Here is a 27,040-nt window from a genome sequence, read left to right as displayed (position 1 = left end):
AAAAGGATCACAAAGAAAAAGGCATGTGAGTTAAGTTTTAAAAGGAAACAAAGCATTTCAAAAGGTGAAAATAGAGAAAATATTTTTCCATGTGGAAAAATTCAATGGAAATGGAAGATGGAATATAATGTATAAGAAACAGCAAGTATGCCAGTATGGCTGACCCATAGCGAATGGGAATAAAGTATTAAGATGAGGATAAGCTGGACTACATTTTGTGGAATTTTCTACTACCAATTCCATGGAATGTTCGTATGCCATCAGATGTAGGTACTAAGATATTTTGTTTTGCTTAATTGTTTTTCATTGTTAAAAGGAATGGTTCTGTGATGGTGAAGGGATTAATATAAAGAAAAAATGGAACCAAAATACACAAAACCAAAAGCTCATTATTTCAAAATTTTTCTCTGACTCAACACAATCCATAAACAATAATATAAATACATGTGCATTTTACTTTCTCATAGCACAAAAATTTAAAATTTTAAACAGGGCTCCAACCTCCCACATTTTAAAGAGAATATACAATTCCATACAACTAACTTTATAACTAAAGAGTTAGAAACATAGATGAGATGACATACTACTTTCAAATTTACAAAAGCTCTGACCCATGAACTTTGCTCTAAATATCCTTTTAAACTGTTGGAAGAACTGAACATTAAACTTAACATTTTTTGAAGTTACATTTTAAACACTTTACCATTTTGATGGTTGTGCCAGTGTAGGTGGTTCAGACTTTGCAATTTTCAACAGTACACGCATTGGATTTAGCTCATGATGAGGAGGTTCTATCTGAGCCATTTCTATCAAAGTGATGCCCAAGGACCAAACATCAGCTTTATAATCATAGGGTCTATCTTTAGATGTTTCACACATAACCACTTCCGGAGCCATCCTATCAGGATAGATAAAATTTAACTTTAATAGTATAACTCAAAAACAGTGACTACAAATCACATAGCAAGTAAAGGTTGTTCTATGTGATCAATATTAGCAATAACTAGTTACTTATTACACTATATTATAAGTTCACAAAACTGAATACATACCAATATGGTGTGCCAATAAAAGAATCTCTTCTTTGTATAGTCCTTGTATTTTTAGCCGATACACCAAAATCCGCTTGAAATAAATATCCATACAAAAATGTTATTAACTGATTTTAAGATATGGCAGTATAATTCATTGTATTCCACAAATTAAAAAGAAAATGCATTTTTTAAGACCTATGGATAGCTTTAAAACAGATCCTAAATATAAATGATGCAGAAATAATTTCTCAACAAACTCTAGTACCCTTCTCTTCCTATCTAAAATAAAGTTATAAAGAAAATATCCTATCAAAACATATTTCTCCAATACTTTTTGTATATCTTGATTAAAGAAATTTTCTTTTCAGAATTGTAGTTAATTCAATATAAAGTTTAAAAATATGACACATCATATCTCCAAAAAAAAAACTGTTGATGTTAAGATGCTTCAAAATAATAGAATTTTCTTTTTGTAGCTTGAAAAAACAAAATTACTTGGAAGCATCTTTTCATATTAATTAACATATGTATGGCTAAATTCTTTATTAAAATTAAGCAGAAAGATTATACAATGATCAATTCTGATGGACATGGTTCTTCTCAACAAAGAGATGATTCAAATCAGTTCCAAAGATCTTGTAGTAATGAGAGCCATCTACACCAGAGAGAGGACTGTTGAAACTGAGTTCAGACCACAACATAGCATTTTCACTTTTGTTATTGTTTGCTTGAATTTTATTTTGTTTCTCATTTTTTTTCCTTTTTGATCTGATTTTTCTTGTGCAGCAAGATAAATGTGGAAATATGTATAAAATAATTGTACATGCTGGATATTGGATTGGATTGAAAACATGTTGGATATACTGGATTACTTGCTGTCTAAGGGAGAGGGTAGTGAGGGGGGAGGAAAAGGGAGAAAAAAATTTGGAACACAAGGTTTTGCAAGGATGAGTGTTGAAAACTATCTTTGCATGTTTTTTGAAAATAAAAAGCTATCATTTTTAAAAATAAATAATTGAAGCATAAAGTTAAAATAAAATGGAGTAAAAAGAAAAAAAAAGAGCCAAATAGCCTCTGCTTTAAATTTGAATGACTAATAAACTTAACACTTAAAACTCATCAAGCTGCATTATATAGACAACTGCCAGATGTAGCATTAAAAAAACATATTATTTCATATTATATATTTAGGAGTATAAATTTAACTTTCAGTATGCTGTAGATAACTCTCATAATTGGAAGGTTAAATAATTAACCAGTAAAATTATCATTAATTTAGTTACTACAGAGTACAAAATATAATTTGGCACTTAATAAAAGAAATAATAAATGCAGCAAATAGCATGGTTTTATATGAAAATATTTTCCTAAAGTCCTCTGGCAGTCCTTTAAAACCATTTGGATAAACACTTGCCTGCATATCATAATCACAATGTATCACAATTTTCTTCAAGCAGCTCAAAGAACAATTTCAGCTCACTGAAATTATAAGCAAAAGCAGCAACTATTTGTATTTCATAAATGAAGGAACCAGAACACAAAATATTTAAGCAAACTGCCTTTTATCTTTGTGATTTCTGATTTTAAGTTTTATCATCTAATTATATTTCTATATTACATATTCCTTGGAATGTAAAATTCAAAAACATAACCACCTACTCAGTATAAGACAAAATGGCAGTTACTGAGGACAAAAAAAAATGTAATGACAATTCTCATTTTTCAAGAATTTATAATTCCTTTAATCTCTGGCTAAATCTTAACTTTTTAGATAAAATTTAGTATGACTGACCTACACATTCTCTTATGTTCTAGACATGGCTGTTCCTAGTACATGTCAATTCATCTCTTACATCTGTGATTTTGATACCCTCCATGTCTAGAATATTCTCAGTAGAATGTAAGCTCCTTGAGGAAAGAAACTGTTTTGGTTTTGTATACTCAATACTATCAGCATATATGGAAGCATTTAATAAATGCTTGTTTAAATAAACTAATTCTATTGAAAATATTCTTTATAAGTCTCTTGACAAAAGTCACAGTGCACAGAGCACCAGCCCTGAAGTCAGGAGGACCTGAGTTCAAATTTGATCTCAGCCACTTACCACTTAGCTCTGTGACCCTGGGCAAGTCAACCCCAATTGCCTCAACCCCCCCAAAAAAATCTCTTGACAAATCTGTTCTTATTTTTCACCAGCAGGGAGCTCCAATTGTATTTTTATTGTTTATTACAATTTATTAACATAAAAATAATACATTTGGCCAATAAGAATTAAAAACAAAACCAAAAAAAAAAAAAAACCCACAAAAACCAAAAACACATACATACACATTCTTAGTGACTTAATTAGCCACTTTGCTACATGTTTCTAATGACTAAATATTGTAACATATTCTCATGTCCTAAAAGTTGTGAATTATCGCTTAAATAAAAACAGTAAAAACTGTTATGAAATATAACAAAACTTTTCCAACAAAGCTTTGAGGAAAACTGAAAAAAAGAAAAAGGTCATAAGCTTTACGGTTTATGGTCAACTTTTATATTTTAATATTTTATCACATATTTTTATTAATATGTTTATCCAAATCTGAGAGATACTATGGGTTATCAGATATTGGGTAAGCCATGGAGTCACAAAGAATTGGGTTCAAGTCCTGCCTTTGACACACTCACATTCAGATCCGTGACTATGGATAGGATTTAACTTTTTAGTGTCCCCAGGAACTAAAATCACAAGTTAAAGGCCAGTTGATCACTGCATCCTTAAAGGAAGTTAATACAAGAAGTTTCCACTGGAACACTAATACATTGTTGGTGGAGTTATGAACTGAGCCAACCATTCTGGAGAGCAGTTTGGAATTTTGCCCAAAGGGTTATCAAACTGTGCATATTCTTTGATCCAGCAATGTTTCTACTGAGTATGTATCCCAAAGAGATCAGAAAAAAGGAGAAAGGAACCAATTGTAAAAAAAAAAAAAAAAAAAAAAAGTGACATCCCATTTTTTTAGCGTCAAGGAACTGGAAAATGAGTGCCCAGCAGCTAGAGAATGGCTGAATAAGTTATGGTATATGAATGTAATAGAATATTACTTTTCTATAGGAAACAAAAAGCAGGATGATTTCAGAGAGGCCTGGATTTGTATGAACTGATGCTAAGTGAAAGTAGAACCAAGAGAACATTGTACACAGCAACAAGAAGATTATATGGTGATCAACTCTGATAGAACAACTCTGAGGGATGTGGCCCTTTTTAACAATGAGGTGATTCAGGCCAATTCCAATAAACTTGTGATGGAAAAAACCATCTGCATCCACAAAAAGGATTATAGGGACTAAATGTGCATCACAAGATAGTATTTTTCACCTTTTTTGTTGTTGCTGTTTACATGATTGTGTTTTTTTTCTTTTTCATATTTTTTCACTTTTTGATTGGATTTTTCTTATGCAGCATGATAAATGTGGAAATATATTTAGAAAAACAGCACATGTTTAACCTGTATTGAACTACTTGTTGTCTAGGGGAGGGGAATGGAGGGAGAGAGGGAGAAAAGTATGGAATACAAGATTTTGCAAGGATGAATGGTGAAAACTATTTTTGCATGTATTTTGAAAAATAAAAAATTATTATTAAAAAAATAACAAAACAAGATAAAACCTCCCCACACAAAGAAGTTTCCTATATAACTTTGTCCAAACTACCTCCTGCCCCAAGAAACAAAAATTGTAATTCTAACATTAAACAGCAATGTAATTAAACTTGTACATATTGCTAAAATTGTTGGTAATATGTATAATATCTAATCCATTCCTTCTATAGCAGTATTCTACTTATCCATTCAGTTTCATTAATTTTGCTTCTTATATGGTCACAGATGTTAAATACTCTGTTCTTCTGGTTTACCAGATTTATTTATACCCATTCTTACCAAGTTAAATTAATCACAGAATAATTCTATCATATTAATAACTCAAAATTCATTTAACCATTTCTTTGTTATTTATGGCTTTTTTTTTTTTTTTTTTTTTTTTTTTTTTGCCATTGCAACCAATGCTGCTTTGAAAATCTCAAGCGACTTTTGTTTTGTTCTTGGAAACACTCTAGGGTATGTTTCCAAAATTGGAGAGATTTAACTAAATCAAGGAATTTAATTAGCTTTGCATACTGTCAGATTGTCTTCCAATAACATGCTACCAGTTTACAACTCCACTAGCAACAAAGGAATGCGTATTTCTTTGAGTTTCCCTTTTTTCCCCAATTTGGTAACTATGAGCTAAAAATGCTTCAAAATTGTGTTAATCTGTCTCTGATTACCAGTGAGATTGAACAAAAAACATTCAAGTGTTAACAGAAATTTGTGTATCCTCTTTGAAAACTTCAAAACTTTGAAAACTTGATCTTTTTTTAATCTATCAAGTGGGAACTAATTCCCTTTATAAATGTTTAACAGCTCCTTAAACATTTTAGTTGTGAAATTTTTAGATGTCAGATTTGCCATATATGTCCCCAATGTATCTATTTTCTATCTAATTATATTGTTTTTTGTTGAATAGTATTTATTTTCAAACAACCTATCATACAGGACAGCTAGGTGGCATAGTGGGTAGAGCACCAGCCCTGAAGTCAGAAGGATCTGAGTTCAAATATAGCCTCAGACACAATACTTCCTAGCTGTATGACCTGGGCAAGTCACTTAACCCCGATTACTTCAGCCAAAAAAAAAAAAAAACAAAAAAGCCTATCATGTGCCTTTCTTACATTTGCTAGTTATCTCCCTTCCACAACTAGATAAATATATTTTTCCATTTTCTCCTCTCTTTCTTACCATTTTCACAGAATTTCTTTTCTCATGGTTAAGTCAACCATATACATTGGAATTTCACTAAGATATGTGGATATTTTTCTTCATTTGTTTTTCTATATAAATTTTACTATGATTTTATCCTTAACATTTTTTCTGTTGCAGGCTTATGTTCTATTTTGTATAACAATCGTATACATATGTCATCACACTTATACTAATTTGGAAGCTTCCTAAAGTCAGGAACTATCTTACATTTAAAATCTATACTGGATACTTTTTTATGAATGAATTTTAAAGCTTAATTTTAAAAATTATATAATATTAAAATATGTTTATATATTTGCATATGTATAAATCTCTCTATATATCTTTATGTAATATGTAAAATAGAATTTTTAACTAATATGGTTTTTTTGAATTCCATATTGAAGGGAATTCATTTCTTGGTAATCAATAATTGACTATCCAAAATTGTAGCAATGTCATTTTAAAATTTTTAAATTAAACTGGAACATTAGTTGGAATAGCTAGGATTAGATGAACAGAAATTTCAAACTTAAAGGACCTTAGAAATTATCCAGTTCTATCACATCATTTTATTCTATCTTTGAGGCATACTAGTTGTACAACCAGTTAGGCAAGTTAGTTTAACCTACTGAGGCCAAGAGAGCTGAGAACCAGTGGTAGTATAAAATTCAAGAGGCAGTTAAAATAAAGGCAAGATGAGAAAAAGAATGGCACAGTGAAGAGAAAGCAATCTTCAGTATCATTAAGTCCAGGGTTTATATAAGGCACGCCTCTAACAAATATCAGCCAAGTGACTTTGAGCAAGTCATTAAAATTCGTTAATCACAAGAAGTTTTCTAAAATTATAAATTAGGAAACAGTCTACCTATCAATATAATTACAACTATACAATTATAATTGCAAAACACTGTTTAAAAAGACAAATCTAAATAACTGGAGAAATATTCACTGTTCATAAGGACCAGTCAACATAAAAATGATAATACTAACTAAATTAATTCACTTATTCAGTGCCATGCCAATTAAATTATCAAACTGTTACTTTATAAAACTAGAAAAAAATAATGAAATTCTTCTGGAAAACTATAAGATCAAAAATCTAAAGGATAGTTAATAGAGAGATAGATAAGATATATAATGATTTTATGTGATCTCATAGAAACAGAAAACTGGAGGGGTTTTTTCCTTCAACCTAAAAGGCACTTCATAACTCATCTAATCTAGTCTCTTATTTCACACCTGAAAAAATGAAGTTCCAGAAAAACAGAGTGGGTTGCTGTATTTGAATATTAAAATTAAAACTCACACATTATAATAAATGGATTTAGGGGGAAAGAGCCCTCATAGCACAAAATATGATAAATATAATTTGATAGTTATATGAATTACTTACCCAATTTAATGTCTCCTTCCAATGTAAAAAGAATGTTGCCTGCTTTTAAATCTCTATGGATAATTTTATTTTCATGCAAATAGTTCAATGCCTCTAAAGTCTGCTTGCAAACTACTTGTATCTGGGATTCTGTTAATGGTCTCTCAAGCTCTGTAAGAGAAAGTACAAAATACATTTTTACATTTTTCAGTTCTTAACGATTTACTTTCAAACCATACTTAATCATTTTTATGAGTTTTTTAAATATACATATACATCATATGTAAATATAAATATTTAGAAGTCTCTCCATTTTTTAATATCCAAATTCTCTGAATAATATGAAAATAAAATCAAGGCAAGTTATTGATTTCCTATATTATTTCAAGTATTAAGTACATCACATAGTTGCCAAGACTTGTTTAACTTCACCTATGCCCTCTTCTCTCCTCTGAACTGCTACCACCCTAGTACAGATCCTTGATTCCTCATACCATCATACATAAAAATATGCTTAGCATTCAAAGCCACTCATGACCACACACACTCCCTTCATCTTTCCATTCTTGTTCTAACTCATGACCTACTAAGACCTTTTCGATAGTCTCAGCATCCTACTTCCAGTTGCTCAAACAAGATACTTCCTATCTCCTGCAGCAACATTCTCCCACCACATCCCTTCCTCCTGGCTTTCTTCAAGTCCCAGGTAAATCCCTCACCTCTACAGGAAGCCTTACACAATCTCTCTTAATTCTACTGCCTTCCCTCCATTGATTATTGCTTATTTATCCTGTATATCTCTTTGTCCATAATTTTTTGCATCTTATCCTCACCATTAGATTATGAGCTCCTCAAGGACAGGGACTGTCTTTAGCCTAGAGGCATAATGAATGCTTATTGACTTACTACCATGGTAGGAAATATATAACATGCAGTACGTTTTATACATGCTTTTGTATTTATTGAGAACTAAAAATGACAAATATAAAGAACAAACTGATACTTACCAAGCATCACAGCATCTACTGCACCACCTGCACAAAATTCAATGAGGATCTGCATATAAGTAAAAGAACAGACATCTGAAATTTCATTGGATAAAAAAATACAAACTAAATCTTTAAAAGTTAATAACAAAATTCAAGACTTTCACATCACCAACTTAGCAATTGTTACCATGAGCATTAAAAAGGCCAAATCAGTCTGTTAGAAGAGAAAGCAATCTTACTATTAATGCAAAAAAAATTTTTTCCTTAATATGATTTCACAAGTTTTCAAGAAAATCTATCCTGAAAATCCCATAGGAATATACTGTTTAGATTTAGGAATATTCTGTTTAAGTATAATGATATAAATTTTTTAATATTTTCAAGTACTATTATGTTATAAGAAAATAGAATTCTAACATTTTAATTGGATTTTTATACTTGGTTGATAAAATATTTATTGTTCTTTTAATATTAAGTTGCAAATGGTGATATTTATGTATCAATATGTATAATCCCCAGAAACTATATGCATTAATAATATGAAAAACCTAAAAACATCATGACATTTATCAATATCAGAAAGGTAAATGATTCCAAATATTACAGTTGCTAAAATTATTTTAGTGAGCTAGCATAGTGTAATGGATAGACAGCTGCCCCCAAAGCCAGGAATACTTTATTTTAAGTCCTATCTTTGAGGCATACTAGTTATACAACCAGTTAGGCAAATTAGTTAACCTCTCAGTGCTCTAGGCAACTCCTTAAGGCTGTAAGTTACACAGAAAGTATTAACCTGTACAGACAAGTGAAGTTTTTTTTTAATCTCATTTGTTGCTACAAAGTTCTCTATACCAAAGAAATCATAAGTTCTGTCCTTATCTCTATCCTTTTTATAACTGTTCTAAATGAAGATATGAGTATCTGAGTTAGTAAGGATTTTGGAAATGGGACTGAGACAGCATGGTCCGGTAGACAACATGAAAAACTATAAACCATGAACCTATTTCCAAATTCCCAGTCTAATTTAATCCCCAGCCTATTGATCTTGAATTAAGTAGATAGCTTCTATATATAAAAAGGGGGGATTGGACTAAATGACTTCTGAGATGTATTAGAGCTCTAATTCTATAATCTTATGATTTCACGGGCATAGGGAACTCCTTGTGTAGAAACTCTCCACAAATTCCTACCATCAACTTTTAGTTTCCTGGGACACTGGAAGATGTAATAATCGTCAATGGTCAAAAAACACCACTTGTCAGAGGCAGAACTGAAATTCAATTCTTTCTGACATGTCATCGTCGTCGTCGTCATCATCATCATCATCATCATCATCATCATCATCATCATCATCATAATCTAGCATTGGGGAGTTGGGGCCACTGTGCTAGCATCTTACAATTATATCACTGGGTCCTCACAACAACCCTGGAAACTAGGTGCTATTATCATCCCCATTTTACAAATGGGACAAATGAGATAGGCGGTGATTAAATGACTTGCCTAAGGTCATATAACATAATAAGTGTCTGAGGTTAGATTTGATCTATCCCTTGTACATTATGCTACCTCTCAAAATCTCTCTCTCTCTCTCTCTTTCACACACACACACACACACACACACACACACACATTCTCACTACATATTCTTATTTGATTTGTGGGATCCCTAAAAGATAAATGCTTATTGCTTAAAGTTTTTTGGCATTGTACAAGTTTTATGCAAATGAATGTGAAATATTAAAATTAACCATTCTCTATAAATAATTTCATGAAAGACAATGTTATTCACAATGCTATGAAGTGAACAAAACAGGAGGCAAAAACACAATTTTACTACATTACTATGTAAGAGAATAATATCTCTTGTACCAAGGAACACATTATTAATAAATGGTACAAGGTGGCATACTAGTACATTTTAACTAATAATGCCTAGTTCTAATGCTGTTTCCACTAGACTACATTTATTGTTTTTCTCCATATTAGTTTGCTCTTTTCTCTAAGAGAAACTTGCATTTAAACCAACAACGCATTTAAAATAGCATTCTTAACTAAACTAAAGCTTAGTCCCAAGCCAGGAATTAATCTGCTACTTTCAACAGCTGAGTAATAGAGATAGAGGGGAAACTTAAAAGATCACCTCCTCTAACTCACTTTCTCTTACATTTGAGGAAAGAGAGTGAAATGACTGGGTCAAGCACCCACAATGAAGTTACTGTTTAGTAGAGTGAATAAAGCCAGGTCAAAACCCCAGCTTTCCTGACAGTCTAGGCCAATACTCTTTTCATTAACAATATGTTATTATTATGCCAAAAGTAACCTCATGCAGTTTATTTCAAGACTAACATTATTTACAAATTTATCAACATAAAATTTTTTACAATTCTTTTTTACCTACATAAAAACATAAAAAAAAAAAACCTACATAAAAAAAAAAAAATTTAACAATTGCCTACATAAATGCAAACATTTCACCAAATACTAAATTCAGTCTGGTTAAAATACTGCAACTATTTCAACATTCCTAGTAAGTTTTATGTAATTTGAAGAAAATTTAAAACAAGAAATAAAACAAAAAATTATTATCAATTTTCAAGAAAGTTCAAAGCAAATATCCAAGTTTGAAAGTGTTATTTATTATACATTTGATAATTAGTGATTTAGCTTTTTTTTTTTAAGTCATGGAAATTCTAAATTCTGAACTAAATTCCTTATTTTATTAACTATTGTGAATTTTAAGTAATTTTAAAAACTAATTTAAAAAGAACAAAAGGCTTGTGTCAGATTAAGACCTAAAGTGAAGAGCAAAAACAAGAAGTTTTAAACTTCCCCCATGACTACAATTAAAATAAAGTGAACCAGGTTTAAGTAAAATTCTAAACCTCAAATAATCCTCATTATGAAACTCAGGCAATTTACAAACTGTGAGGCACAGTTTTGTCAAGTAGCCTTAGCATCAGAAAGGTGTTCAGATCCTACCTCTTATCTATACTAGGGGATAAAGTTCACTAGAAGGTCTATTTTTTTTTTAAATGTGCAAACTTGGGGGCGCAGTGGATAGAGCACCAGTACTGAAGTCAGGAGGCACTGAGTTCAAATCTGGTCTCAGACATTTAACATTTCCTAGCTGTGTGACCCTGGGCAAATCACTTAACCCCAATTTCCTTCCCCCTTAAAAAAAAAAAAAAACCCTGAAAATATATAAATTTTATATAATCATTCTATTAGTCACCCTAAAATGATATCAACTCTATTTAAGTCATATCAATTACAGCTAAAATGAAGGGTTAAGAGTTATAAACTATATTTTTAAACTTTCCAAGTCTTCTTATATCTACTCAAATAGGAAAATGTCAATAGATAGTAAAATGCTTACCCAAAGATTATTTTCATAATAGAATGCATCTAGCAGCTTGACTATATTTGGATGATCACATGATGCTAAAATATCAATCTCAACCATATAATCTTCAAGTTCTTCTTCAGATTTAGTGTCAATCACTTTTGCAGCAGCTAACACATTTGTCTCTTTATTCTGGGCCTAAAAATGAAAGTACAACAAAATCATTACTATAGTTAACATTTGTAATTATTTTAAAAGATAACTCAAAGATTAAAATGAAAATGAACAAATTCAGTGATGTGAATTCTATCAATTTGTTCTTCTGTTCTTGTTCTAAATAACAAATAAAAATAAAAAATATAATAACTTTCTATTTCTCCCAATTTCAGTTGGAAAATTAGACACGTGTGTGTGTGTATGTATACACACACACACACACACACACACACACACATACATATATATATAAAAACCTATAACATAGCCTCTGTGTTTTGTATATTTTACATAATCAAGCTAGTTATGAGCAGCTTTGATAAAAAGTAAAACTCAGAATACAGTACTGGTAGTTCTGTGTTCAAAACACAATTTGTTTGATCACCATAGTTACTGAAAATAATGTTTATCTTAAAGAAAAGTCTGGGAAGGGGAAGAATAAAGGTAAAGAAAAATATAGCAATAATAATGTATTTTTAAGATGAAATGAGTTCAAATTGAATACTTTTTCATTTTCTTTATTTTTGCTTTTTTTGCAACAATAGAAATTGTAGAAGAAAAAAATAATGATAAATGTTGGAGGGTATGTGGGAAAACTGGGACACTAATGCATTGATGGTGGACTATAAAACGATCAAACCACTCTGGAAAACAATCTGGAACTATGCCCAAAGGGCTATCAAACAAAATACATTTTGACCCAGCAGTGCCAGTACAGGGTCTATACCCCAAAGAAATCATAAAGGGAAAATGACCCATATGTGCAAAAAGTGTTTGGAGCAGCTCTTTTTGCAGTACCAAAAAACTGGAAAATGAATAGATTCTCATCAGTTGGGGAATGGCTGAATAAGTTATGGTATATGAAGATAATGGAATATTACTGTTCTACAAAAAATGATGAACAAGCTGATTTTAGAAAAGCCTGGAAAGATTTACACGGGCTGAGGGAAACAAGCAGGACCAGGAATACATTGTACACAATAACAGCAAGAATGTGCAATGATCAACTATGAAAGACTTGATTCTTCTCAGTAATTCAGTGATCCAAAACAATCCCAATAGACTTTGGACAGAAAATGCCATCTTTACTCAGAAAAAGAACTATGGAGATTGAATGTAAATTAACACATGCTAAGTCCATTCCTTTTTCCTTCTTTTTCTCTCATAGTTTTTTCCCTTTTTCTCTCCCAAAGTGATTCATAAAGCAATGTGTATTAAAAAGATTTTTTTAAAAAATAGCTAATGTAGAAATATGTTTTGCATGATTCTATATGAACAGCTGATATAATATTGCTTGCTTTCTCAATGGGTATGAAGGAGCTAGAGAGAAGAAAATATGTAATTCAAAACATTTTTAAAAGAATGTTAAATATGCTAATTTTAAAATACAAAAAGAAAATCTATCTTAAAAAAAAATACAAAAACATTTAACATGTATGTGCCCATCATCATTTCAGAAAAAATGTACTTAAATATTAACTTAATAATCCAGAAATAAATAATGTTTTACAATTTATTACAAAAGAATCAGAGAATTACAGAATTTGAAAGAGTCTTCAGAAACCATCTAGAGGCTTCAGCCTATAAATGAAATTACCACTATATTATGCCTGATAAATGGATAAATTTTTTCATATTAAATTAAAAACAGGTTATACCAACATAACCAAGATTAGGAGGAAAGAAGAAAATTAGAGGGAGATTTTTATAGATAGCTTCTCAAATAAGTCTCATATCTCAAATATACAGAAAACGTATAAGAAGAAATGAGTCATTTTCCAATTGATAAATGGTCAAAAAATGTAATAATATGGGCAGCTAAATGGTACAATGGATAGAGTGCCAAAACTGAGCTGAGTTAACAGCTGTGTGACCCTGGGAAAGTCACTTTACCCTGTCTCAGTTCCTCCTCTGTAAAATGGTCTGGAGAAGAAAATGACAAATAACTTCAGTATCTTGCCAAGAAAACCCCAAATGAGGTCACAAAGAGTAGGACACAACTGAAATAATTGAAAAACAAAACAGCAAAGGATAGGAACAAGCAATTTTCAGAAGAAATAAAAGCTATATGTAATGATATTAAAAAATGCTCTAAATCATTGTTGATTAGAGAAGTCAAAATTAAAACAACTTTGAGATATCATCTCACAACTATAAGACTAGCTAAAATAGAAAAAGAGGAAAGTAACAAATGTTGGAGGATATATGGAAAAAACTGGGACACACATACACAGTTGATAGAACTGTGAATTTATGCAACCATTTTGGAGAACAATCTCCAATTATTCCCAATGAATCATACAACTGTGCATACCTTTTGACACAGCAATACCACTAATAGATATGTTTTCAAAGGTGACCAGGGAAAAAAGAAAATCATCTTTATGTTGTGGGATGTAACTGGAATGGAATACTATTTGCTGTGCTTTAAGAAATAATGAACAGATTGATTTTAGAAAAACATGTTAAATAATGAAGCGTGAAATGAGCAGAACCAAGAGAACTTTAGATATGGTGGCAAAATTGTTCAAAGAATAACTGTATGACCAAGCTATTCTGAATATTGTAAATATTCAAATCAACTACAAAGCATCTATGAAGGAAAATGCCATCCACCTCCAGAGAAAGAACTGATTAAAAATCAAAAATTTGCAATTATTTGCAGAGTATGATTTTACATATATATCTTAGTCACATGATGGCCCTCTCTAGTGCATGGGAGGGAGGGAGAGGGGCAGTATAGAACTTCAATTGTAACCCAAAAAGTCAAATTAAAATTAAAAAATAATAATATGCCTAGAAGTAGTCATCCAGATTCTACTTAAAAGAACTTAAAATGAACCTGCCATATTCTTTTAGATATTTCTAATTGTTGGGATGTTTTTCTAGCTAATCAACAGATAATGCTGGGAAACCAAACTATTCTCTGGAAATTAATTGGGTATCCTAAAATACGCATTAAGTCACTTAAAATACAATTTTGTATGAGTGATATAATAAATATAATCTTAGAATTTTACTTATTCACTTATTTAATACATCTTAAATCTAACAGCATCTGAAAATAATTTAATCACTCAACAAGATCTGTCCCCTAAAATTTTAGAAACCAAATTTTCAATAAAAATTATCCAAAAGTATATTCATCATAGGATATAATTATTAACAATGCTACCCCATATCTTTCACACTTATTGGATATTTTTCCTAAAAGTATGGTTTTCACTTTTAAAAAGGCTTATTTTAAGATGATCATGTTAGAACTTTAAACAATTATAATGCTTCATCCTCAAAAATCAACAGCATAACTTAACAATTTTAAACAAATGACATCACATAAAAGAGGTGGGGAAAGGGAAGGGTCTTTTTCTGAATAATCTGTATTAATTTCATGTTTCTCAAGTAGAGTGAAAGCTAAACCTTCCTGTACTACTACTGTATTTCATCTGTACTAACCTCACTGTAGTACTAATAAATTAAATAACAAAGATGAAATTTACAATTAGCTTGATAAAGAAAAACTATTAGTTTATTCTATCCCCAAAATAAACTTAAATGCTAAACTATACTAATTAACCTAAGAGAAATTACTTTTAGGAAGGGGAAACCTTTCTGGAATATGCAAATAACATAAAATTTAGCATTATGCCCTGAAAGTGGTATTAATTCAAAATCTTAAAATAATTCAACTTTAAATGTGTCAACTAAAGTAACAGTACCAGATATCTAATGATTGAAATATCTTTTCTTGAAGATAGCATTTTCTAAACACTGCCATATGCTTTAAAAGCCTGACACCACCATAACAATTCCTCACATTTATATAAATAAGATTTTAAGGTTTGAAAAGTATCCCCCTCACAATAATCCAGTGAAGAATTGTTCTATCTTTTCATATTCCTCATAAAATTTGGTATGAAAAGTTTCACTTTAAAGAATCCCTCTAGATTAGTAAAACTATGTAGTATAACTATTTATAACTTTACCAAAATTTTAGCCTAACAATAATATAGTATATAAGCATAATGTAGGATCCTCAATCCAATTTTCTTAAGTCTACAGATATAAATATTTAGTTGTCACAAGTCTAATTCTAGTTATCTACTTCAAGAATAATTATTGATAAATTAAGACAGACATCAACTAACACGAGCTCCATATTAATAATAAAACAGCTCTAGTTAAAACAGCAAGTTCCAAGTAGTTAAAGTGAAAAAAATATTCAAATGAGGATAAAATATAAGTTAAAAGGGGAAAAAAGACACAAATATATCCTACTATTATATTATGATATAGACAAAATAAACTCCAAAACGATAAAAGAAATCATTTCCACAGTGATATTCTAAATGCATCTTTTAGGCAGACATCACAAGGTCTTTTTGTTGTTTGTCCTTCATTCTCATTCATATTCTCTCTCTCTCTCTCTCTCTCTCTCTCTCTCTCTCTTCTTTTTTTTTTGGGGGGTAGGGGGTGGAGTGGGGTAAGGCAATCGGGGTTAAGTGACTTGCCCAGGGTCACACAGCTAGGCAGCATTAACTGTCTGAGAGCACATTTGAACTCAGGTCCTCCTGACTTCAGGGCTGGTATTCTATCCATTGCACCACCTAGCTGCCCCTGTCCTTCCTTCTCAAAGAAGATCATGACATCAGAAAGGTGCCACAACATGCAAGTGACTTGGATTTAAGTGAGGGAGGTCTGGACAAGGTCACCTGACTCAATTTCCCCTCCAGAGCCATCTGGGTCCAGTGGCCAGATATATATCAGGATGATTGGGATTGGTCCTGAATGCAGTGGGAGACCTTACTCACTGAATGAGACTTCCATTCAAAGTGAGGCTTGTTGAAGACCTTAGTTAAAAAAAAAAAAAAAAAAAAAAAAAAAAAAAGATTTTACAAGTTCTAAAACAGAACTCATCTTTCTCTGCCCTCCTTCCTCTCTGTTCCTCCCTGACTCCATTCCTCCCTCCCTCCCTTCCATCTTCCCTCTCTCTCCACCCCTCCCCCCAAAAAAATTCTATTACTTCTAGAATCAAATATAAATTTCTCTGACATTTAAAGACCTTCATGACATGGTTACTCCTTTGTTTCCAATCTTCTTACAATTTATTCCTTCAGGTATTCTATGGTTCACATACAATGGCATAACTTGCTGTTCCTTAAAATACATTGCAGCATTTGCACACACTGCTTCTATGCCTTTGCATACACTGCTCCTCAAAAGTTCTCCTCATCTGTTCCAAGTCATTATTAATCAGAGAAATGCAAATTAAGACAACTCTGAGATACCACTATACACCTGTCAGATTGGCTAGAATGACAGGGAAAGATAATGCGGAATGTTGGAGGGAATGTGGGAAAACTGGGACACTAATACATTGTTGCTGGAATTGTGAATACATCCAGTCATTCTGGAGAGCAATTTGGAACTGTGCTCAAAAAGTTATCAGACTGTGCATACCCTTTGATCCAGCAGTGTTTCTACTGGGCTTATACCCCAAAGAGATACTAAAGAAGGGAAAGGGACCTGTATGTGCCAAAATGTTTGTGGCAGCCCTCTTTTTCATGACTAGAAGCTGGAAAATGAATGAATGCCCATCAATTGGAGAATGGTTGGGTAAATTGTGCTATATGAATGTCATGGAATATTATTGTTCTGTAAGAAATGACCAGCAGGATGATTTCAGAAAGGCCTGGAGAGATTTACACGAACTGATACTGAGTGAAATGAGCAGGACCAGGAGATCATTATTTACTTCAACAACAATACTATATGATGATCAATTCTGATGGACATGGTCCTCTTCAACAATGAAGATGAACCAAATCAGTTCCAATAGCACATGAACTAAACCAGCTACACCCAGGGAAAGAACTCTGGGAGATGACTATGAACCATTACATAGAATTCCCAATCCCTCTATTTTTGTCCGCCTGCATTTTTTATTTTCTTCACAGGCTAATAATAGTACACTATTTCAGAGTTCGATTCTTTTTGAACAGCAAAATAATTTTTAGGACATATATGCTTTAACATACTTAACATGTATTGATTAACCTGCCATCGAGGGGAGGGAATGGGGGGAAGGAGGGGAAAAATTGGAACAAAAGGTTTGGCAATTGTCAATGCTATAAAATTACCCATACATATTAACTTGTAAATAAAAAGTTATAATAAAGAAAAAAAGTTCTCCTCATCCTTATCTCTGCCTCTTAATTTCCTAAGCTTCCTTAAAGACACAGCTCAAAATCCCACTTTCTACAGGAGATTTTTCCTGGTCCTTTTAGCTGCTAGTGCTTTCTCATCTGATATTACTTTCCATCTACTCTGTGTAAATCTTTATCATTGTTGAATCATTTCAGTCAAGTCCAAATCTTTTACCTCATTTGGGATTTCTTGGCAAAAACCATTCAAAAGAATGATTTACTATTAACTGAGGCAAACAAAGTTAAGTGATCTGCTCAAGATCAGTAATTAGTACTAGTTAATATCTGAAACCAGATTTGAACTCAGCAAGATTACTTCCAGCACTTTTTACCTAACCTGTTAATGTCTTGTAGGTATCTAGTCCTTGTCTCCTCTATTAAAATAAAAAGGGCAGCTAGGTGATACAGTGGATAGAATGCCAGGCCTTAATTCAGGAAGATTCATCTTCCAGAATTCAAATCTACCTTGAGACACTTACTAGCTGTGTGATCCTAGCAAGTCACTTAACCTTGTTTCCCTCCGTTTCTTCATTTGTAAAATGAGCTGGAGAAGAAAATGGCAAACCACTGTAGTACCCATGCCAGAAAAACCTGAAATAGGGTCATAAAGAGTTGGCAGCTAAAATGACTTAAGAAAACAACAAATTAAAGTGAAAAAGACTGTTCTTTTTCTTAGTGCTTAGAACAGTTCCTAGTCCATATTAAGTATAAAACAAATACTTGGTAATAAATATTAATAACTCATTTTATATGGCAACTTTCAAGTTTTTTTCTTGCAAAACGTTCTACAGTCGTATATGTATTATCATTATCCTCATTTTAGAGATAGAAAAAAATGGCTTAGACAAGTGAAGTGACTTGACTTGAAGTACTAATAAGTGATAGAATTTGAATTCACAGTTCTGACCAAATTCACCATTCCTATTATTTCTACAAGATCATACAAAGAGGCTAAGAGTTATAGTTGTCAAGATAAGGGATAATTTATCTGATATTCATGAATGATTTTATTTTTACCAAAACTTCTGTAAACAGAAAAATGATGAAGAGCAAACATAATATTCCATATATAGATCCTAAATTATGACCTTAAAATAACCAACTATAACAGCATTTTGAAGTCCTTATCTTCCTTGACATTTCTGTAGCATCTGGGAACTACATTCTCCACAATGACTTTGCAGATAATCATCTGGTTCTTCTCCCTGTATCTCTGATCACCCCTCTTCTGTCTTTTAGTGGATCTTCATCATCTTCCTGACAAAGAGAATATTCATCAAAGTTCTAGCATTGAAACGCTTCTCTGTATAGTACACTCTCAGTATTCATTCCCATAGCTTTAATTATTACCTCCAATAATTTCTATTTCTAACCCTGACCTCTCTTGCAGATGGACTAGACCTTCATTTTCACCTGCATAATACTTAACTTGTCCAAAACTGAAATTATTTTTTTAATATAAAATTGACTGTCCTTTGACTTCAGCAACTTCAGGGACACTACCATTTGCTCAGTTTTCCATTTTTGAAACATTAGTGTTATTATCTACTTTTCGTATCTAATCAATTGCCAAGTCCTGTTGCTTCTGTATTTTTAATTCCTCCCAGTACCCTAATTCAGGTCCACATTAGTACCTGCCTAGACAACGACAATATCTTAACAAATTTTTTTCATACTTTTAACAAAGTGATATTCTTTTTTATAATTCTTTTTTTTTTATTTTAGCACTCCTTTGTTCAAAAATTTTAAAGTGCTCACTACTGCCAAAAAATAGAATTCAAACTCTTTTAACTTGAATGTAAGGCCTTCTATAAAGTGGTTCTATCCTAGCCAACACTTTCAGCATCTTCCCAACTTGTTTCTTAAGCCTGAGATATTCCCTCCCTTCTTCATGTGATGAATTACTATTCAACTTTTAAAGCCTAAAGCAAATGTTGCATCTTTCAAGATGCTGGCCCTGATTTCCCATAATGCCCATTCAACTGGACTTCTATTAGTAGTAGTAAACTCCCTCTTTCCCTTTTAATCTGCATACAGCACACTGCACGTTTATAATGCACATACCTTATAATATTGTATATTATTATAGCTATCTATGCTTGGGTATTATGTCCTAATTTGACTGCAAGTCCCATGAGAGCAGATAGACAACAAACTACCTGAAAGTTGTAGTTCTCCAAATGCCCAATACAGTGTCACTATAAACACTTAAAAGCTATTGAAACTGAATAAAAATTCACTAAAACTAAAATCTGTATTTTCCATAATACGATATCAAGCATAAATATAATGCTCAATGTAAAATAGTTCAAAAATATATCAATCAGCAAATATTTATTAAGCATCTATCATGTTCTAGATACTAGGCCAAAAACTGGGGATACAGAAACAAAATAAGTCATCTTACATTACAAAAATTTACATTCTTAATAGAGGAGTTAATAGACACTTATAATATATAAATATTATATTATATATCCTACACACACTCAAACAGATATAAGGTAACTTGGGAAAAGAATGAGAAGTGTTAGCAGCTTGAGAGAACTAGAAAAGGCCTCATGTAGAATTTTGAGCCACATCTTGAAGGAAATGAGAGATTCTAAGAGTCAGAAAGAAGTAAGGAGTATAGTCCAGGAACTAGAGATATTTAATAATACAAAGGCATAGAGTTAGGGAGTATTAATGTGTAAAGAACAATAAGAAAGTCAATTTTGAACAACACAGGATGTACAGGATGGGAACAGATTGTATAGAACAATTATGCCAAGTAAAAATTTCTATCTGATACTAGAAATGAAATAGAAACTACTCAAATCTAATGAGTAAATAAGTGACAGACTTGCACTCTAGAAAATCACTTTCATAGCTCTATAGAAGATGGACTAGATTGGAAAGAGAAATGAGGCAAAGAGACAATTACAAGGCTAGTGTACTGTTTCAAGTAAAAGATGATAAGTCTTTTAAACTACAGATGTAGCTAAGTGAGAAAAGAGTGCAAACAGAAGAAATGGTAAATAGAATTTAAAAATTAAATGATATATGAGATGAAAGTAAATGGAGGATGAGGTTGGGGTTACAATCCTGAGTAACTAGAATAATGGTGGTGTTCTTGACAAAAATAGAGAAATTTAACAGAAGAGTGGATTTGGAAGAAAAATTTGTTTGTTATATTATACAAGGAGATTCTATTGAGTTTGAGATGTCTATGGGACATTTAATTCAAAATTCCTAATTGGTAGTTGGAGATATAAAATTGGAGCTCAGGAAACAATGAGGTTAGAAATATAGGCGTCACCTTTATAAAAATGAGAATAAAAACCATGGGAGATGATGAGATCACCAGATATGAGAGTATAAAAAGAAATGTGAAGAGGGACTACAATAGAACATAGGGATATGACTATATTTAGGAAGCAAGGCATGATTAATACTCAGTAGAAGAACGATTAGAAAGGCAGAAAAAGAATCAAAAGAGAGTGACACCAATAAGCCCAAAGAAGAGATAATATTCAAGAAAAAATATATAGGAAAGTATGGTCAACAATATCAAATGCTACAGAATGATGTTAGAATAAGTCTAAGAAAAAGATCATTAGATGTAGCAATTAAGAGATCATCAATAACTGTGACAAGCAGTTACAACTGCATAATGAAGAAATCAAATTGCAAATTGTCCAAAAGAACAAAAGAATAAAAAATAGAGGCAATGAGAAGACACAGCTTCTTCAAACAATTTGCCTGAAAAGAAAAGAAATGAAATAGGATATTGTGCAAAGATGATAGGGTCTAAGAGAATTTGGGGGGGGGGGGGGTAAGAGAGGAAGGGGGGAGCCTGAGTGTTACAGGGAAGGAAGTGATATATAGGGATAAAGTGAAGATGAGAGGCATAAAAGTAAAGTAGAGACAATCTCCTGAAGATAAAAGAAGAGAAAGTCAAAGCAAGGAGAAGAGATATCTCTTCATCAAAGACTGGAATAGAGCAAGCAACAGTGAGGGATGTCAAAACAGAATAATATATTGACAGAAAGGTGTGTGTGTGTGTGTGTGTGTGTGTGTGTGTACGCGCATGTGCGCGTACACACATAAACAAAACATAAAGTTGTAGATAAATATTTTATGTAGTTTGGAAGTAGCCTTAGATGTAGTAGTCCAGGGAATAGAAGACAAGCAAAGAAAGAATTCTAATAGGAATGCTTGTTTGAAACAAAACCACCCTATAAGATATTAAGAGAATTGAGATTAAATACCACAAAAAGTCAGGAAGTAAGAAAGATAAAGGAGAAAATATATTAGTCTGCATTAGTTTGAAATTGTGCTAAGTTTTTTAAAACTAAAAAAAAAAAAAAAAAAAAAAAAAAGCTTAAAAATCAAAACTAAAAAACAAAACAAGTTTTATGCAGGAAAAATGAAGAATTGGAACAAACTGTTTTAGTTACTATTAATTAGCAAGGCAAAGATCATGATATAAAAAGACAGGAGATGCCTAGAACATAAATTAAATCCACATAATGCAAGTTTTATAGTGTAACAACCTATATCAAAGAATAATCAGAGAATATAAATGCTCTAATATTAATTCTTAAGAAATGGATTGGGAATTGGAGAACGGTTGGGTAAATTATGGCATATGAATATTGTGTAATATTATTGTTCTATAAGAAATGACCAGCAGGATGAATACAGAGCAGCTTGGAAAGACTTACATGAACTGATGCTGAGTGAAATGAGCAGAACCAGGATCATTATACACTTCAACAACAATACTGTATGAGGATGTATTCTGATGGAAGTAGATATCTTCGACAAAGAGAAGATCTAACTCAGTTCCAATTGATCAATGATGTACAGAATCAGCTACACCCAGAGAAGGAACACTGGGAAATTGTAATGAGCTTGAAACTCTTGAGTCAATGCACTGAGGTCGGGACAGCCGAGCACTTAAGGCTGACTACTGATTGGACAATACTCTATGGGCATATGCTTGGAAAATGGCCCTTCCCACTATCCTGTGCTGGCTCAATAACTGGTGTATACAGAGAATTGTAGGAGGGACTAGGGGATTGAGTAAGAACTAGCCAGGGTCACTTTGGCAGTAGATGAGGGAGAAGGAAGGTCTTGGAGATTCTGCTTCCATCCAATTCAATTCTACCTCTAAAGACCAAAAATAAAGACTAAGGACTTTTGCTTCTCCTGACTCTGGCTGATTCTAAGGTATCCAGGATGCTAACGTGGTCATCACATCTAGTGCCCAACATGTGGACCAAGGACCCTAATTCTCTCCCAGCCCCATGCCCACGCACACCCCCACCCCAAGGGGGAGCTATAGAAAGCAAGCTTAAGTTGATCAAGGGATAAGGCTTAATTGTAACTTGGTTGCAGATCACTAGACTCTTGGGTATATTATTACAACGCACATCCCCTTGGTCCTTAAAGGAAGAAGAAATAGGTCCAGATAATTGGAAACTTGTAGGAGATCAACTATGTGAATACTACAATGATATAAGGTCCTCGTTGAATTTCCAAGGGAACATTCTATATATACAACATAATACAATTGGCCTTAAAGAATCCTGCAAGTTATAGAAAAAAAGAAAAATTCTAAGAACAGCCAGATGAGGAAGTGTGAGGAAAATGAGAACAAAGGAGGGATTAAAAGCAATATCAACAGAGGATGAAGGGCATGGTGATTCAATCCCACCAGTCAGAACTGGTTCTTGACACGCCCCCATCAACTTCATCTTCTAAGATGGAGGGAGGAGGAGTAGTGGGAAGGGCACTGATACCACTAGCACCTCCCTCCCAGCAATCACCCCCTCCTATGACTAGATTACAAAAGGCAGTCCTTAAAGTCACAGAAGAAGGGCAGGATTTAGATGATCTGAAAATAGGTATGTATCCTGTGATTCAACAGTTTAACTCTTCAGGTCGAGAAAGTAGAAGATATGCTCCTTTTGATATAGAAATGCTCAAAAACCTGAAAAAGGCTTTTACTCCTTAAGGAGCTACATCAGCTTATGTTAAGATGTTATTACAGAATTTGGCTTATGAAATCTTAACCCCTAGGGAATGAAAATCTATAGCAAGGACATTCTTAGAACGTGGACAAAACTTGTTGTGGCTTTCTGAATATAGTGAGCCCTATAAGATACAAGCTCAACAAAACAGTCACAGTGGAGTTAATCCTCCAATCATCTATGACCAACTAACAGGTGTAGGTTCTTATGCAGAAATTTCAGTATAGATTAATTACCCCATAGCAGCATATGAGCAAATTGCTGCTGCTGCCATCAAAGCATGGGCTTCTCTCCCCAATAAAAATGGCAAGGGTGAAGCCTTCACAAAAATAACACAAGGGCCAAATGAACCCTTTGCTGATTTTATGGGACGTTTGCAGACAGCTGTCCTACGAACTAATGGTGAAAATGCAGTACCAGACATTATGATAAGGCAACTTGCTAAAAAAAATGCTAATGAGGTTTGTAGAAGAATTATACTAGGACTACGCAAGGATGCTCCTTTAGAGGAGATCATAAGACACTGTGCCACAGTGGGCACAAATAGCTTTTGTACCCGATTATGATGCAGACTTCCCAAGTCTCCAACATGGGAAGACAGGGTCCCTTTTGGCAAGGGGCTTCCAGAGAAAATCGTCAATGCTTTCAATGTGGTAAAGTAGGGCATCTGAAAGTTCAATGTTGCCATAGAGACAGAGTGAGAAAACAGGGTGGGTGAACAAGACCCAATACCCCATGTCCAAAATGCAACAGAGGCTTCTTTTGGGCATCAGAATGTAGACTGATTCAGGGAAATGGGATGAGAGGCCCAGCTCCAGGATGTCAGGCTTTAAAAAACACTTGGGGCATGATGGCAGCCAATAGTGCACCCAGAGAGTACCTAGGAGTTCAGTACCCAGACATGACCAATCAGCCAGGAAGCCATCTAATGGGAGAAAGGTATTATACAATCAATAAGCCAGGAAGCAACCTGATGGGAGAAAGGGATTACAATTGGGGAGAATAGAGTTGTACGTAGCTGGGACAACTGAGATACCCCCTGGAGAGGTGAAATCTGTTCCTCTCCAGCCTCTGATCCCTTGCCTCCAGGCACAGTAAGGCTTGACCATTTCACCTCCTTTTTGTCCGTACAAAACAGTGTCCATCCATACACTGATGTGGGAAAATGGGGAACGTGTAGATAATATCCCAGGCACTAATACAGATAGGCAATGTGTGACTTATCAACCAGGAGAAGTAGTAGCATCAGGTTTACTGATACAGACTCCTAATAAGCAATCTGGTGATAGTTGCCCAGATTCTGACTCCAAGCAACAAAATCCAGGAATGTACTGGACAGCAGCTGTGATACCTGACTGACTTATGTTCATTATCTATATAAATGGCATACCATTAGAACATTAGAAGGATTGGTAGACACTGGTGCAGAATGTACAATCATTAGAGGTGCCAACTGGCCCAGTCACTGGCCAAAGATTAAGGCAGACACCTACATGTCTGGTGTAGGAGGATCAATAGCAGCTGAAGTTAGTGCTACCCCTTTGAAATGGATATTTGAAGATGAAACAGGAGTTTTTAATCCTTTTATAGTTGAAAAAATCTCCATCAATCTTTACAACAATTAGGATTAAAAATGAATACTTTGGTTTTTTTAGGCAGGGCTGCAGTTGAAGGCCTGCCAACACTTTCACCTGTTCCTATCCAATGGAAAACTGATACACCAGTGTGGATAGAACAGTGGCCCTTAAACAGCTAGCAATAAAATTCAGACCTTATTAGATATTGTACAGGAGCAACTTGACCAAGGACACTTACAACCTTCTCTAAGTCCTTGGAATTCCCCAAGTATTTGTTGTAAAAAAGAAATCTGGAAAATAGAGTATGTTGACTGATTTAAGAAAGGTAAATGAACAGATGGAAACTATGGGAACTCTTCAGTCTGGGCTTCCATCTCCTACTCAATTGCCTAGAGAATGGCCTCTTTGGGTTATAGACATTAAGGATTGTTTCTATTCTATTCAGGTGATGTGGAAAGTGAATGGAGGGGACCAGATATGTTAACTGCTTGGGGGAGAGGGTTTGCTTGTATCTCCACAGATGGAGAAGGAATCAGATGGGTACCAAAGCCGTATTTGCCTTGTCCATAGGAGAGAGATGGAGCAGATCCTTGAAACGAAGGAAAAGACCCAAGAAACATCCGGTGGTTCCATCACTGACTGTGCCCACCACTGAAAGAGCATGGCAGTTATAGCGTTTGAATCATAGACATCAAAAATTGTTGGACTTGAAAACCCTCAGAAATCATTGGCTTCTCTGAGACATGATAAGATTGTTGTAGGACCTCAAAACCCTCAGGAATCATTGGATTCTCTGAGACATGATAAGATTGTTGTTGGATTTGAAAACTCTCAGGAATCACTGGATTCTCTTGAGACATGATAAGATTGTTGTAGGACCTCAAAACCCTCAGGAATCATTGGATTTCTGAAACATGATAAGATTGTTGTAGAACTTCAAAACCCTCAGGAATCATTGGATTTTCTGAGAGATGATAAGACTGTTGCAGGACTTCAGAATCTGCTGGAATCATTAGATTTCCTAACACATAAAAAGACTTTCAGGACTTCAAAAACTTGCGGGGATCATTGGATTCCCTGATATGTGAAGCAATGGACTATCTCTTGGCTGCTGAAGAAGGCGTATGTGTGACTGTTGTTTACATACCCTCCTTCTAGGACTTCTGGAAATTTTTTACAACACCATGTTGATTTATATTGCTTGTTATACCACTACTTGCATTTACAATTCATGTTTGTTACACCACATTGGGCCTGCACTGACTGTGGGGAGAGTCACCACTACTATTGCCTGTGCATTATTGCTATGTGCTTGTGTAATACCTCCCATGCTGATGGGTTTGTGCATACCTGGTCTAGTAAGATCCTTTAGCCCAGAAACCCGCTAGCAATCCTCGCTTCCCTTTGGTGCTTTTCATCTCCCTTCCTGTGATGTCAAAGAGGGCATTATCAT

General features: G+C 33.4%; 1 protein-coding gene across 2 annotated transcripts in view; it reads right to left on the bottom strand.

The window, feature by feature from the left end:
• Nucleotides 1-27,040, bottom strand: part of SLK (STE20 like kinase) — a 71,205-nt gene that overhangs the window by 32,447 nt on the left and 11,718 nt on the right. For both annotated transcript variants that reach the window (XM_003755403.4, XM_003755404.4), the window contains exons 2-6: nt 11,605-11,769; nt 8,244-8,292; nt 7,258-7,407; nt 1,053-1,125; nt 704-898 (exon numbers count right to left, since the gene is read on the bottom strand). In XM_003755403.4, coding sequence (XP_003755451.1) covers nt 704-898; nt 1,053-1,125; nt 7,258-7,407; nt 8,244-8,292; nt 11,605-11,769 — 632 coding nt within the window. The remainder of the gene's footprint in view (nt 1-703; nt 899-1,052; nt 1,126-7,257; nt 7,408-8,243; nt 8,293-11,604; nt 11,770-27,040) is intronic.

This window comes from Sarcophilus harrisii, chromosome 2 (genome assembly GCF_902635505.1).
Source record: "Sarcophilus harrisii chromosome 2, mSarHar1.11, whole genome shotgun sequence".
In the NCBI taxonomy this organism is placed as follows: Eukaryota; Metazoa; Chordata; class Mammalia; order Dasyuromorphia; family Dasyuridae; genus Sarcophilus; species Sarcophilus harrisii.
This window is presented reverse-complemented; position numbering and strand designations above follow the sequence as displayed.